The 15600-nt window shown below is 56.3% G+C and overlaps 3 protein-coding genes across 3 annotated transcripts; 1 reads left to right on the forward strand and 2 right to left on the reverse strand.

Annotated features, from left to right (window-relative positions):
- The first annotated feature begins 4479 nt into the window (after positions 1–4479).
- C8Q71DRAFT_498040 (Gti1/Pac2 family-domain-containing protein) lies at positions 4480–5984 on the forward strand. Its single transcript, XM_047918945.1, has 5 exons — positions 4480–4548; positions 4623–4929; positions 5001–5071; positions 5150–5226; positions 5277–5984. Exons 2-5 carry the CDS (start codon positions 4675–4677, stop codon positions 5690–5692), a joined length of 819 nt encoding a protein of 272 aa, XP_047780887.1. The 5' UTR covers positions 4480–4548; positions 4623–4674; the 3' UTR covers positions 5693–5984.
- A 4400-nt stretch (positions 5985–10384) lies between these two features.
- Positions 10385–12268, reverse strand: C8Q71DRAFT_497996 (uncharacterized protein). Its single transcript, XM_047918944.1, has 3 exons — positions 12188–12268; positions 11667–12138; positions 10385–11613 (listed from the first exon to the last, which is right to left on the reverse strand). Exons 2-3 carry the CDS (start codon positions 12108–12110, stop codon positions 10621–10623), a joined length of 1437 nt encoding a protein of 478 aa, XP_047780888.1. The 5' UTR covers positions 12111–12138; positions 12188–12268; the 3' UTR covers positions 10385–10620.
- Positions 12269–13928: 1660 nt separating this feature from the next.
- C8Q71DRAFT_748060 (uncharacterized protein) lies at positions 13929–15515 on the reverse strand. The gene has a single exon (XM_047923124.1). It carries the CDS (start codon positions 15249–15251, stop codon positions 14184–14186), a length of 1068 nt encoding a protein of 355 aa, XP_047780889.1. The 5' UTR covers positions 15252–15515; the 3' UTR covers positions 13929–14183.
- Between the last annotated feature and the right edge of the window lie 85 nt (positions 15516–15600).

Genomic DNA, 15600 nt, shown 5'->3' on the forward strand with positions numbered 1-15600 from the left:
TGCCACCTGCTGCAGTGGCTGATCAGTCTAAAGTAGCGTCGGGGCAACTCTCCTGCTCAGGCAATCGCTGCGCCTTTCGTCTGTCGTGACGAACGTTGTGAGAGAATCATTAACTGGCCAATCGAAAGGGACAGATAGGCTTGAGATACGGAGCGGTGCACGGCGTAGAGAGGAAATGCACTTCCATCCTCGAAAAAAGGGCGTCTCCGACCGCGAGAGCCACAAAGGTCCGCACGACGCTTTCGGCCCATCGAAAATCAAAGCTAGCCTCATTTGCGTGCCGTATGACCACGCAACGCACCTTTGTGGTGGTGTGATCACTTCCCGTCCAGGGGCCCGGATCATCGATGCCGCATAGTTTGTCCAAGGAGGTGAGGAGAAGGATGACGGAACGTGTTCGGAGTGAGCATGATTATGCCACAAAGACGTTCCGGGCGATCCTCGAAGTAATTGGTATTACATTCCTGGGGAGGAAAATCAGTACGTGGAGTGTCGTGGAGTTTGGTGTACCACCCTGGTTTGCGCAAATCGGTCCGTCGCCGATCAGCGGTACCGCAAGTCGCATGCTGACCCAGATTAGCAGTTGGTAGGCAGTGAGTAGTCGTCAGAGGAAGGGAGGAAGGCCTTATCTCATTCTGTTCGGTTAATTCATTCTGCTGTCATCGTCGTGGACGACCTTTCGATTCGTTTGTTCCGGCTAACATCGTGTCCGATGACTCTACAATGGGATGCTTATCAGCTGTCAGGGAAGTGAATATGCCTGTACAGCAGCGCAGTCGGGGAGCGGACGCAAGGCAGTCGGCGGCATTATGTTCAGAGGAATGTTCTTGAGAATCGACGAGTACAAGTTCTGCGAGGCGGGTTCGCATGCGACGACGTCGGCAACATAGACGCGCCTCTTCGAGCAGCATGCCAGATGTGCCTGCCGTGTAATCATGGGAGTCCCGCACTCCTCAGGGGAGCAATTGAGTCTGGCCATGTTTCAAGGAGTCGGCCCTTTCTGCAAAAGACAATTGCGTTGGAATGAGTGGCTAAGCGATGCTGGCCGCAGATGCTCTGACGAGCTAGTATTACGAGCAGATTTGCCTCCGTCCTGCTCGGGATCTAAGGCGCCGTTCCGGACGATTGGCTCGAGACACTAGTCTCCGTTGCAAACCACGATAGGCTGCAAGCGTCTATTATGTCGAAATACACACCTTAGTTTTGAGGATTTGTGACGGGTGCCATGCCCTGCATCAGGATCAATGTTGAAGCCGAAAGCATGAGCTACGCACCGGGAGCGATGACATGCAGACGATCGGCGGGCCGTTCTTGCTGCCCTGTAACAATACATTCCGACCTGAATGGGCCTGCGTGGTTGAAGGTTGTGTCTCTTTCAGCATCTCAATAGTATAGTCTTCTATATGGAATGGTGCATAGGGACATGAGGCCTGGCAACATACATGGGCGGAGTATATCTTGATACCAAAGAGCCAGCGTTCTGATGATCCTACACACATGGAGGTAGTTTATCTCGGTTTGACGCGCGAAGACGACAATGGATAAGCCGCCAAGGACGTACATCGTTCAGGTCTAGGCTCGGAACATATCGTGGCGATACTCAGGTGACGACTGACGAAGTGCAGCTGACCGCAGCTCGTTCTTCCCAGACGTACGCTGCAGATGTCTGGAAACCAGATATACGTCGTAGCTTCCTTCTAGAGGGCATAGTTGACAAGTCCCAGGGAACGCAGCATATGAGAATATTCGCATTGTGAACTCCGCACGCAGACGAGGCTGGGCCTTGCCACGCAGTAGCCCGAGCTGAACTTGCTATACTTGTGTACGTGTACGTACTGATGTAGCGGGTGCTGAGTCGACGTGCGCGCAGCCACCCGCCGGGCGCGGCAGGGCGGAATTGAAGCTCCGACAGATAACCTTAGGCGGGCGCCTGGATAAATCGGCGCCGAGGCGGGGAAATTAAGCTAGGAATAGCCAAGATAATTAGCCAAGGAACCGGCGATGTGGTGGGAATAATAAGTGTGACTCTAAGCGAAGCGAGGCACGAGCGTCGCGTAGAAGTGAGTCTACGCACGCAGGAGGAGATTTAGGCGCGCATCGCTCTCCTCTGCGCGCCCACTCGGACGACCGCTCTCGAAGGCCCCGCGGCCGCTACGCGCTTCGAATAGCTCTCGTTTTCTTCCACTAGGCTACGACACTTGTAGCTTACAAGAGACTATGGTACAACCTTCGCTCATCAATCCCAACGGCTGCGAAGCCTGAGATCATGTGAGCAACGACCAGACGATTGTACTGCGCACGAACGCGTGGAGCTCGAGGACAGCCAACACAGCAGAATACATCTGCTGTAACTCACAGTCCGAGACATCAGAGCAGGCTGCGTACCATGCACTGCGCATCTCTCAGTGAGTTGTACGGTTTCTGTTTCGTGAGCCTGAAGCTCGTTCGACGGGAGTGCCCAGCCGAGCAACCAGCGGTGGTCCGTTTGGGCCGTCAGACTAGTCAGACTCCATCTATGCCCAATTTTGCGTACCGGTCGCTGCTGGCGGCACCGCCCTGCCGAGTACGCTCACGCTGGACGCAGCACGGTGCTTACACTGGCTCGTGTCGGCACGAGCCTAACTAGCTCATGTCATACACTGCACACGCAGCCAGGCTGGACGCAGCATGCAACACGCAACACGCTTACACTGGCTCGTGTCGGCATGAGCCTACTAGCTCATGTCATACACTGCACACGCAGCCAGGCTGGACGCAGCACGCAACATGCTTACACTGGCTCGTGTCGGCATGAGCCTAACTAGCTCGTGTCATACACTGCACACGCAGCCAGGCTGGACGCAGCATGCAACACGCAACACACTTACTCTGGCTCGTGTCGGCACGAGCGTACTAGCTCGTGTCACGCATCACACGCAGTCAGGCTGGACGCAGCACGCATACACGCATACATGCATACACGCTAGATGCAGCACGCATCACGCAAACATTGCAAACACATTCCGGCGCTCAGCGCACGCTCAACGCTGAGCCGCTGCATCAAGTCGTTCTTCGTGAGTGCGATGTTATACCTACCACCCGACTGCTGAAGCTCGCTCACCGCCACCGATGACGGGCGCGAGCACTATCTCAGGGAGAGCATTGGTAGGCCGATGCTCGGAGCGATGTTCGCTCAGTTGCGGCACCCATCCGGTGGGTCTCTGCGAACCGGAACCCTTGGGCCGTGGGGTGCAGTCCACCCATCTCACAAGTACTAAGTGTGGTCGTCACCACCAACAGACGCTCTGGGCAGCACAGTGGCAATGCACAGGGGTGTCGGAGGCGATCACCCAGTACCGAGATCCCAGGGGGCCCGGACCGTGGACGACAGTACCGTCGCCCACACGTCGAGGACAGGTCCCGGTTCCAAGGTTGGGGGCACGCCGCATGCCCGGCAGCCCGACAAGGGGCAACTTGGAAAAGCCAGCACAAGTGGCCCCTCAAATACGGAGAGGGGCACAGTGTTAGTGAGTTTGAGCGCCACACTGAGCACAGCACATACGACGAGGGTCGTCGGCTTCTGGACTGGGTGTAACGGCTTCGCCGCAACGCGCCGCCGCACTCGACGTCTTCATATTGGGTATCGCGGCTCACCCGTTGCCCCTCAGGTCCAGGCACACTCTTCGAGTCGGGCAGCCCTGCGGGCTGCGCCCCACACCCTCGCTCATTCCCTTCTCTCGCTCTCTCGCAATTGACATCCCAAGCTCACTCGGAAATAACGAGGCTGGCTGCTGGTGTGCTCCCTCGCCGCGCGTCACTACACCCGTGACCGTCATATCCGTCAAGCCGGTCATCGTCTCCTAGTACATAGATGTGACTCTAAGCGAAGCGAGGCACGAGCGTCGCGTAGAAGTGAGTCTACGCACGCAGGAGGAGATTTAGGCGCGCATCGCTCTCCTCTGCGCGCCCACTCGGACGACCGCTCTCGAAGGCCCCGCGGCCGCTACGCGCTTCGAATAGCTCTCGTTTTCCCCACCCTCCACACCCTCTTCACGCAGCACACGCCACGACAAACTCAATGTGTGCATTTCTTTGGCTTGACGTGTCTACCCTGCGGCCCAGCAGAGGCAACGGATACGCAGGGCTGCGGTGTCAACCCACCCGCCCTCGCGGCTCACCCGTTGCCCCTCAGGTCCAGGCACACTCTTCGAGTCGGGCAGCCCTGCGGGCTGCGCCCCACACCCTCGCTCATTCCCTTCTCTCGCTCTCTCGCAATTGACATCCCAAGCTCACTCGGAAATAACGAGGCTGGCTGCTGGTGTGCTCCCTCGCCGCGCGTCACTACACCCGTGACCGTCATATCCGTCAAGCCGGTCATCGTCTCCTAGTACATAGACGGAGATTTGGGAGCGATGTAGGCGAAGCGCTATCCGTAGACTGTAGTAGCGCGTCGAACAGGGCGCCGGGGTGATGAGCGGGACCCATATTCCTCTCTTACCCAGTTTGACATCGGCCTTCGATATGTCTCCTTTTCCAGGGTTAGTCAGGTTCCGCCGCAAACCCAATCATGTGTGTCGCGCTATAGGTAATTAGCTTGGAGCCAAGTCGTCCTGATCTGTTATGGCTCGCCGGGATACTATTAGAGCCACCCCCTCGCCACTCCAATCCCCCCTCCCGCTATACCTGTACCCTGCCATGCCGGCACAGTCCCCGACCTGCACCAGCCTCCGCATCCGGTCCGTGCACGATGCAGAACTGGTCCTCCACGCCGTCTCGCTCGGCATCCTGCCGATGGTCCACCGCCGGCTCGACGACGAAGACAGACTGTCGCTCGCGAGCGGCTGCATCTACGTCTGGGAGGAGCGGAGCAGCAACCCTCTCGAGTGCACCGGGCAGGAGATTCAACGCTTCACAGAGGGCCGCAGCTGGGGGCCCTCGCGCGCGCGTGACGTGAGTGTATCTCGGGCACGCCGTGTGAGCTGCCATACAGATCCCTGACGCGTCGCCCGCTTTCGCTGCAGGATTTCCTTTTATACTACGAAAAGGAGAGCAACAGCCGATCTTCGGTACACTTGCGGAACAATCTCATGGGGTAAGCCACCGTTCGTTGTTCGCCTGGACCTCGGCCGTGTGTGGGACCGTTTCGCTGACCTCACCCCTCTTCTTGCAGATCCGCTCAGTTGATCAAGCAAACTTACTCTGTTGTTGTCCATGAACCGGATGGGAATACTCGGAAGTGGCACCTCAGTGTGTGTGTTTCCTAACATGACGAAGCTACTGATTTCATCTCTGGACAGATGCCTACTATACCCAAGACACCGTCGATCAGCTCAGGACGGTAGATGACATACTGAAGCTCCGAGACGTCAATGTTCCCTCAGGAAGATACGTGTGCGCGCGAACCAGCAACACCCGCAGATCGTCCCGCAACACCGGTCGAGCGGGTAGCCACGCCGAGCGACCGCGTACGACGATAGCGCGGCCAGCCCCTCTCAGCCAACCCTCCCCTTCCCTCGATAGCCGTTACGACGTGCGCTCCTCTTCGACTTCATCCACGAGCAGCACGATGTCCGGGTTGCCCCCTATCACACACATAGTCGATCCACACTCAGCGAGGCGCCTCGCACCTCTGGACTACTTGCAAGCCCTACCACCGCCAAATCGCAGCCCCGTCGATGCACAAGCCATCAGCTCCTTCCGAAACGTCCCCTAAAATGTATCGATACCTACCAAACCAATAATCGGACAGCGTCAGGACCATCCTGTACTCCATACCTTGTACAACCGTACTTACATATTCACTGCTTTCGTCCGCCTGATCGTCTTACGTCGTTTTGCATGCATTGCTACTGCTGTCTCGGCCCTAGTTGGTTCCCTCTTACCTGGTATATGTAGATGTACAAGCAGCGCTTCCACTGCAAATGTAATTGACTACTAACCGCCGTGCGGTTAACTCTTCTCTCAGTATCGCGCTTCACAGGGTGACACCGACGATGAACCTACTCTAGCTTCGACCGCGCATCCTTTACGTACTATGCCATCCCTCCACGGTCAGCCCTTCTCCCGTGAGCGACTTCGCTGAGCACGATCATACAAATGGTTTGTTCTCGACCATCATATGTTCGAGGGCCGCCGACTATACTCGCATCACTTCGACGCACCGCAGAGTGATCATGAATAGCAAAGATTTGTATTTTCACATCGCCGCCTCGGCGAGTCACCGCACCCGTCCGTGCGCACTGGCAGGAGAATCGTGGAGAATCTCGCGCTCAGGCTCCTGCACGCTATAGAAGCCTTCGGTCGTCTATCGCGCGGCTTGGAAGCCCGAGCGAAGTCATCCCTTCATGGAACGTGCGTCGTACTGCCACGGTGCTAAACTAAGTTGATCATAGTATTAACATTAGCGACGTTTTGCGAGAGCGCACAGTATCGGGATCGTACCGCCCTGGGTTCTCCGATACGTTCGCGCTCGCAGTGAACCAGGCACACAAGCAGACATTGACTCAAAAGTGCCAGAGTCTTCCCCTCGACGTCTCAAAGGGATGTTGATATGTTCTCCATACGTGGTTTCGTTCATGCTTGACCCATGCAGCCCACTGGCAGTACGACGCGCCCAGTACGTTGCTGCGAGAGATGGCTAGGGAAGAAACTCTGTGAGACCATCCTAGGACTTAACATCACATCAGGAAGTATGTAGCGATCTCACCAGCTTCCTTTCGATGATGGTGCCCCGGGTCTTTCTCGGAAAGCCAATCACTGCCCGGGCTCCTGAACAATCTACCATCCAGCCGACATCGCTCCCCGGCTGGGGCGGTATCGGCGATACCACATAGACCCGCCCGCCCCGGCAGTTCAGGATGGGCCTGACTAGCGTCGGGGGATGCGACGATGAGCGGGGTTGACGAAAGCCACGGATCGGGCCGCACATGGTGTCGCTTATGGAAGTGATCCCGCGAACAGCGAGGAAGACCTCCGCGACTGGTAAATGGATGTCAGGGCGACGACCGTTAGCCGTGCATAAATGATCGATGGTAATGACAGAACACATAGATGACCTTCGATGACCTTCAAGTTGCTTGCTAACTTGAAATTGGGTTTATTGGCAATCGCATTTTCATCCAGTGCGGTCGCGGAATGACATATTCAGTTTTTAACGCGGCCACCGTATGCGCTGGCAACGACATTCACCCTCAATGCGAGCGCTATGGCGTTAGTGTAATCTGTCGATGGCGGCATGGAAGTCAGGACGCACATATGAATTTGAAAGGCACGCGTAAAGCACTCCCCTTGTCAGATAGCAAAAGCAGTGAATGTCGTGTTAGGAACGCCAGACTATTTGAGAGGCGATGACGTCTGGACATCGCCACGGGCCTGGCGAGACCAACAGGGCGCGCAGCTAGTCTGCCGACTGTATGGTATGAACTACAATGAAGTATCTGCCAAGCGCCCGAAGCGTTCAAGGATGCTCTGTCGCCGAACTTTAACGCAGCAACGCTTGACAGCAACGTATCGGCGATGCCCCGGTTACATCAGCGCTCCGAAAGCGGCACGGAAGCAATTTATGAGAAGGGACTTGAACGCTATTGAGTGGAGTGAGATCCGGATCATCTCATATGTACAGGAAAGGAAAGGCCTCAGCGAACCTTTGTCACGTAGAAAGGGACTAGCATCCAGGAATTATCAGATGCACATCTATATGCTGCCCCTTCCGCTCTCGGATTCTGTCATGATCTTCGGCGCTCGGGCCAGGCTCGATGCCTGTCTTTGCAAGTGCCTGGGTACGTGCAGAACGGCGATGCGGTAGGAGTCTGAGACTCGATTACAACGCGCGGTTCCATAGAATCGACGTGGGTACGAACTTTGTTTGCTATGACATATTCGGATGTACACTCTCAGGCCAGAAGCACCTTCAATCATCGGAATTGAATGGTCACGGTCGACGTACGATTTTAATGCAATATTCCGGCTCACTGAACTGGAGCACGCTGCTGCGGTAAGTCCGAGGGGTAAGGACGGCTTTGGAGGAAGAAAATGGATGTGCTGCGGTAAAGCTAAACTTTACTCCCACACATCGGCCGGCGAGTGATATGAGAAGCCTAAAAGTCAAAGATATCAATCTGTCAGTCCTCAAGACCACCGTACGCGGCGGTGAGTACCCTTCGCCGAGAGACCGCGATGTGACGTGCTGAACAGTCAGGCCACCAGCATGGACACGATCTAGCTAAAAAGGGAGACTATGAGTGAGGCGAGGTGCGCGCTTTGCGTGATCTACGCACCCTTACGCAGGCAGATTGGAGAGCCTGCATTCCCCGTTGTGACGTGTGAGAACGAGTTGCAATGGAGCCAGGTGCATCAGCGAAGGTGTATCTTTGGGGTAGTCCACTGGTGATACACATCGCTAGGATTGTCGCGCTTAAGCACTGTGCTCGCTATTGTACCAGTCTTCACTGGACGCCCTTTGTCATTATTGCGCCCGGACCTACTCATATCACCGGCCCGTGCAGGCGGACTTACATACGACGTAGCCGCCTTCATAGCCGCCTTCATAAGTCGAAACCGATCGTACTTACTGAAATTTCCATGTGGCCGTCAAGCTCGAGCCGTACCTCCGAAAGGTTTCTTGCTCACTGCCTCACGGATTGAAGCCTGCGAAATGAACAATACCGCAGGGAACACTGTGGCGACATCCTGATTATGAGGACGCATCAAGTGGGGCTGATTTGGCTTACCTGGATTGTCGCGAGTATGGCAAGGCATTTCGGTAAGGGGATTCCCCGGACATGACCATCAGCGCTGCGTTCCAGACCGCATACCTGGAAAGCGCTAGCGGAATATCATTTCATGATCACCGTGGATTGGCCAGAAGGGCAGCGGGCCTAGACCCCTCCGCCCCTTGTGAAGGCGGAGGAATTAGATCAACGCGGTACTGTACAGTGCGAGGACTTTCAGCTGTTATTAGCGGCGCGATGGCTGATGATTTCGCTGCTCGCACACCTGAATGAGCCTGTGAATCTCGCGGGGATAATCTGTTGTGAAAATGGACCCTTGACTCGCAATTCGATGTAGATGCGGGGAGCGTCGTCATGGGATAAGCTGGGGTCAACTCAGCCCTTTCGGTCAGTTGAATAGATTCGAAAATGTTGCTGTCTCATACTTGCCGGGCGCAGAAGCCACCGCCGATGGGCCACTACCGCCAAGTCATATTGCAGCTTCTGGAGAGTGGTCAAAGTGACGTACCGTAAGTCATCGGACAGGCGGTACGAGTCCAGCGCGCGACTTGAACAGCATGCTTCTATACACTTGCTTCTCTACATTCGCGTACCACTTATATATGCGACGTCGCCGATTCGTTGTGTTGAGTCGATCGAAGGTAAAGCCTGCCGGATGTCAGGGCATGCGCGACTGGTTGGCTATGCGTAAGCCTCTCTCGGCGACGGCGGTCGCATTGACAGCGTCCTAGGCTAGGCAAAGCAAGGCAGGAAACGTTCTGGACCAGCCAAGGAAGACAACTATTGCACAGTGTGATCAGCTGCGGATCCAATAGCTAGACTCGGGTCCAGACTCACAAGTCAAAGAAATTCTCCGGAAGCCAGGAAGCGCAGTTCAGAATTCAAAGCTAACGTGGCCTGGTCGACGTTGTGTCACGAAGGTTTGTCGGCGAAGTGAGCGAACATCGCGCGTGTAAAAGATACGCATGGACACGTTGTGGCAGCCAGTCGGGAGCTTGAACTACGCGTAACCAATCTGTCTGTATAGGCATGCAGAGTAGCCTGAAGTGACGCCAGGCTAGTCGAACGACAGCCAATTTCCCCCCACCTTCGTGACAGACTCTAAGGCGTGACCAAGCTTTGAGAGCCGAGAACCTTGGTCTGGGTTATCGCGGCACGGCAGCTAGAGCGCGTACTGTCCTGGGGCCAATAAAATACGAGCAGGGTCCTCGCCTCACGTCCTGCGGTCAGGTCAACAGTCAGCCTTCGGTGTCTAAGGCGCTCGATCCCCCTTCTCGCCCCTTTGTCCAAGCAACTGACCACGAAGGTAGCGTGTTCTTCTGTGAGGTAACACGACACAGGATGGAAGACCACGTTCTGGGGATAAGCACGACGCAAGCTCTTCATCACTGCTGGAAACACCCGGCGTAACTGGCTTCACGCATCCGGCAGATAAGGGAAGACGAGACTCTATTTTGAAACACCAGTAAGGACAAGAATGGAGAGCCTTCGAGAAGTACCATACGCAGAGATTAGTCCGCCGGTCTTCTTGTCTCGTGTGGCGACATCATGGGGGCCTGGTACGCGAGACAGGCCAGAGAGCTTCTGCCAGTATTCGCTATAGCCTTCTTCTGTCATCATGTGGCAAGCTTCCATAGTCTGGAGGAGCCTATTCGCAGGAGGAATCCGTCACCGACGGTCATGCTCGACCCCACGCCCGCCATCCGCAATGCCACTTCCATCTTTGTCGCCCGTAGCCAACGCAACAACGATGAGCAACGTCGGACCCAAGAGGCGGCGGGCTCCGTGGGTGCGCGGAGTATGTCTGGCGCGCAATAGAACACAGGATTATTCGCCGAAGGCGGAGCCAATCATGTGTGGTTTCCCCCGAGACGAAAGGGACCACCTGTCTCCGGTCAGTCTCGCGAATCGCTTATCCTCCTGATGGCGTCGTTTTCTTCCGTATAGGGGGAAGGTGCATGACAGGGGACGGCTCTAGTTGGGCTGTCCGCACCGTAGGCGACGTCAAGATGGAATCAGGGATATCATACGGAGCCGCTTTGCTCTGTGCTCCCGTGGCGCCACCTGGCGGAGAGGGATCTGTTACAAGGACGTCTGGCGTGCGTCCTTTGTCCCCAACATGGGAACGAGTAGTCAGCAAGGGGTCCATCTCAAGCGCTTCATCTTTTGCGAAGGGCTCCCCGCCGGTGATGTGGCCTCGATTGCGCGTGTACGGCTCGTATCGACCATGTGAGTCGACCCCGCGCGGCCGCCCTCTCCCAGCAGCAACCGCGCTAACGTCCTCCAGCTCGTGGCCCAAGTCTTGGTCATCGCTTGGTGCTGACGTCGTCGCACTGTTCGAGTCGAGCGACAGTCGTTCGACGAACGTATTCCTCGCCGAAGTAAACAGCCCACCAAGACTTCGACCATGAGGAGGGCTGTTGAAGGAAAATCCAAGAGACGTGTATGGCGCGCTAGGAGGTGATGACAGGGGTGAAGTGCCGGTGGGTGACTCCGTGAACGAAGGAGAGAGCGTCGGTCGCGAGCGGGAATTATGGGAGGTAGTCTGCGAACCTCTCGTTGATAGTGGAGTAGATGGAGGAGGGAAGAAAGACAGCTGCGATGCAGGAACACGAACAACGATCAGAGGCTCCCGGGCGTCGGCCTTGTCGGGGCTATTGGCATCTGCCGTTTCTCCGGCGGTCTCAGCTGGAAGCGACTCTAAGTGCCGCTGAACGGCGCCGTCCTCTACCTCTACGGAGGTCAACCGGAAATGTTTCGCATGCCGTGCTTTTTCTAGGGGAATATAGAGTATTTTGCGCAAATGTATAGGGTCTGACGGCCATAGCTGATTCCACCGGCGAAGGTCGGGAAGCGACACGCCGTATTTCACAGCAACACCAGCAAGAGAGTCGTTCGAGAGGACCTGATAGGTGCAGGAGCTTAATGACTTGTTTACAGAAAGCGCTTTCGGCGTACCTCATGCATGATCATTACCCTCTCCTCCTCTCTAGACCTCGACTCTGCCGCCTGACCGTTGGAGTCGTCTGGCGTCCCGTCCTCGTCGCCTGGCGGAAGCTCGGCGTCGCTCAGGACGCGTTTCATGTGGGGACGGGTATCATGAGCGGATAGAAAGCCAGCAACGATCTCTCTGACGCCTCTGATACTGCTTGGAGACGCGAGGGGATGCGAGTGCGCGGGCCTGGCTACGTCGGTGTCCAAGGTGCGGGCTCTCGAATGCGCGGCATAGCTTGGCTCGTGATCGCCCCGGTTCCTCCACGTCGCGCCGTCCGACCCACGCCGCCGCACCGCAGGGCGTGTCTCCTTGACCTTTACGGCCGAACTGAACGATGTCTCTGTCCAAGGGTCCGCTATGTTCGCGGGTACGTCATGGCCGGCAGCGACACCGTTCTCCCGAAGCATGGGTTGCGCAAGAGAGCCGTTGTCAGCGCTGTATCCTGTCAGTCACATACTCATTCGACTTAAAGCATCTCACATACCATATGCCGGCTGAACGGGGGTAGAAAAGGAAGGCGGGTTATGGGTCGTTGCAAGCTATCCGTTGCACTGCTTAAGTGAGTAGCACGTCACGTGGTCAAGCGTCCCTCGGGCTCCCGGATTTGTTCCCTCGAGTTTGTTCCACCCGCTGCTCTGGTAGCAGAGACTCGCAGTTCGCGATACCGTATCAGCTTTACTGAGATGCTATACTACTGATATACAGCATAGATGGCTCAGCACACCTCAGTTTAAGACTGAAGTCGACGAAGTCTACCAAAACGCCCGCGCGCTAGACAACAACTCCGAAGTAAGCATGCTTGAATACTGATCCACACTCTATGGAAGTCACTGAAGTCGATCCCCGCTCCACTATACATGTTCCGATGTAGTTGTGCTAGTGAAGTGCCCACGATAACGTGGACCGGCGGTTGCCGCATCCTTGCTGCGGCCTTGCACATTTCTTGCCAGACTGAGACTGAGATCGGTTTATAAATCGTCTCATCATCATCATCCCGCGAATTCATTAACACCTCCGTATGTACATACACCAAACTGGGGCCAGATCTCGTCGCCAATGCTAATCTGAATCTCGAGTAACTCATATGTCACTCCAGCTAGGTACGCCCTGGTACGCCGGCCTCCTAGATCCCGGAGACCTGACGTAAATATCATAGGATGTATTTGAAACTGCCCAGTCCAAGCCAGTCTTGTCACGGTTTATGCGGGTTAGCCCCTCGGATCCCGAGCGACTCAGTAAGTACTGAGCTGGACAGCGCTGCATGCGCTGCTCACTGAATTCCTTGTGCCGCCCCCGCGGCAAGGGACCCGGACGATTTCTCCACGATCGATCTCACAGTCACTATGTGCGCCCTTGTTTCACATTCATTTGCTCACAGGCACGTGGAGTCCGGTTGGAATCATGAATGATTATGTGTTGTTGTGTATAAGTACGCCGGGCGGTGTACTACTGGGCAGGCTCCGTGCCGAACTGCTCGTATCCAGGCATCATTGACGCACTTCCCGATCTCGTTATTGAGAGATCCACTCTGTGATGCCATAATTAGAAAGGTCACTGGGCCTCTAGATAGGATGCACGAATTGAACAATATATCGCGATCGTAAACTAAGGCGCCACGACGCGTCCATAGTAGGAACTTGCCTTATATAGCTGCTTTGTGGCCCGGCCTGTCTCAGGCTGTTGGTGGGCAGCCAAGTCAATTTGTGGCGGTCTTTGTTGCCCCTGGATGTCATTATACAAACAGGTGGTGGGTCACTCTGTGTGAAACCACTTCACATTTCGAGTGCACGTATGGAATACGTACCGTACCCTGATACAGCTGCACACTTTCCTTCGAAGTTCAACATCTACTCCGCAGACCCGCTCGTGTCCTATGTAGGCTTATGTATATGTGCGTCTATGACTTGCCGCGTGTTCTGCATTCGAAATTAAATTGCGACATTGATACTACGACCCGATGTATCGACGGACACAACTCAGCGGCCTCCGAGCGGTCATCGATCGTTCATCAGGCCGCTCTTTAGGACAATATCTCCATTGACGTTCGGCATGTTGGAGATCTTACAGATCATCGCTCGAGACTCGTTGACAAGCATCGCGCGCCGATGACGTATTGGGACGCTGGTATCGGCGGGGTTCATCGTGTCTGCAGCGACGCGCGATCAGCTCCCCATCGATGGATGCCACTGGGACAAGCTTCGAGAGCGCTCATACACACGGACCCATAAGGTGGAAGAAGCGACTTTTAGCATTTGACATGGACAACTCAACTACGGGATACATGTTGGACAGAGAGATAGGGTGCCCATATGGATCGTACGCGTACGTGACATATGGAGACGCCCTCACGGATGCAGCTTGTATACACGGGCTCGCAAGGATCACGGAACCGACTACGGAATACTTCTGAAATAAGGGCCAGTAGAATGAGACGGCAATAAATCACGCGAAAAGCACACGGCACTAACAAGACACACAGTTTACGCAGTTGCAACGCTCTGCTCCCCGAAACCCTCGCTTTCTTCTCTAGTCCTCTTTGCGCCCGTAACACCAGTAGCCTGTTGCTGCTGCTGCACGGCACCCGCGCCGGTCACACCGACGACGAGACCCTTCAACCAGCCGTTCTCCCTACGGAGCGCCTCGCATTCCTTCTCCAGCTCTCCTACCCGCACCTCGAGCTCCTTCGCCTTGCGCTCCAGCGCGGCCTCCCTCTCCTTCTTCTTCAACCGGAACCGCGCGGACGCAGCGGTGTTGCGCCGTCGCTTGTCCTCGCCAGCGTTCAGCGGGGTGCCGAACTGCTTTTCGTCCGACTCCGGGCTCTCGGGTGCAGGTGTATCGGCCGAAGAGACGGATGCACGAGCAGTGCGGGCGCGCTTCGGGGCAGGGGCAGGCGTCGGAGGCGACTGGGGCTGCTGGTGCTGCCGCTGCGTCTGTGCCTGCGTCTGGAGCTGCTTGGCCGGCTGGACGGGAGTGGGCTGCACAGGCTGGACGGGAGGTGCCGAGGCCTGAGGGTTCAGCTGTGGGGGGAGGAAGGTGGTCGCCTGCATGGCTAGAAGCTGCGCGATGGAATTTGCGCTCGGCGACTGGTTGGCAGATTGCTGGACGGCCGGCGCGAGGAAGGGGTCGATGCCAAAGCTCGCGAGGATGCTCGAGATGTCGAGCGGCATCTGCATCCCAGCTGGGACGCCGACGCCTGGTGGGTTCGCATGTCCGTGGTGGGCGACGCCCGAGGGCGGCAGAACGGTCGGGTTTACTACGTTCTCGTGTGCGGTCGTCTCTGCAATGCCAGCCCGCACCTGCGTCTCCTCGTCCTGATCGTTGTAGCGATCATAATCGTCCGAGGCGTGCTTGTGCTTGGATTCGTGGAGCCTCGACCTGTCAACGTGCACGAGGGGCTCGTCAGACTGGAAGTTAAGGTTGGTCCACAGCTCGAGCTGCGCGTTCAAATCGGGTAACGGGAGCGAGAGGAGATCCGCGTCGGACAAGTATGGTGTTGGGGGCGGCGAGGGCTGGACGATGTTCAGACCCTGGAGGTGAGATGGCGCCATTGCTTCTTGTGGTGTCGAATGTCAGGCTACGAGCTTGCTGTGTGATTCTTGTGTGGACGACGTGTGGGTCCACCCCCGAGGCTGGCGGGGGCGCAGGCGGGCAGAGTTTGGGCAGGGCAGATGGCAGCAGGAGCAAAGCCGTGGCGATTTGAGGATAATTAGTTGCGGCCGGTGGGGCAAATGGCGGGCTCGCCAATGGGTGACTAAGATCAATCGGTCCGGCTGCAGACGCCCTCGAACCCCGACACCGCGCCGGGCCCCTGTCAGTGTCAATGCCATCGATAGTTCGTGTCTTCGTGCTTCTTTCATCCAAATTTCGCTGCGGCTACCACCATTGCCCACAGTCGCA

Source organism: Rhodofomes roseus, assembly GCF_022264815.1.
Source record: "Rhodofomes roseus strain CIRM-BRFM 1785 chromosome Unknown C8Q71scaffold_6, whole genome shotgun sequence".
Classification (NCBI taxonomy): Eukaryota; Fungi; Basidiomycota; class Agaricomycetes; order Polyporales; family Fomitopsidaceae; genus Rhodofomes; species Rhodofomes roseus.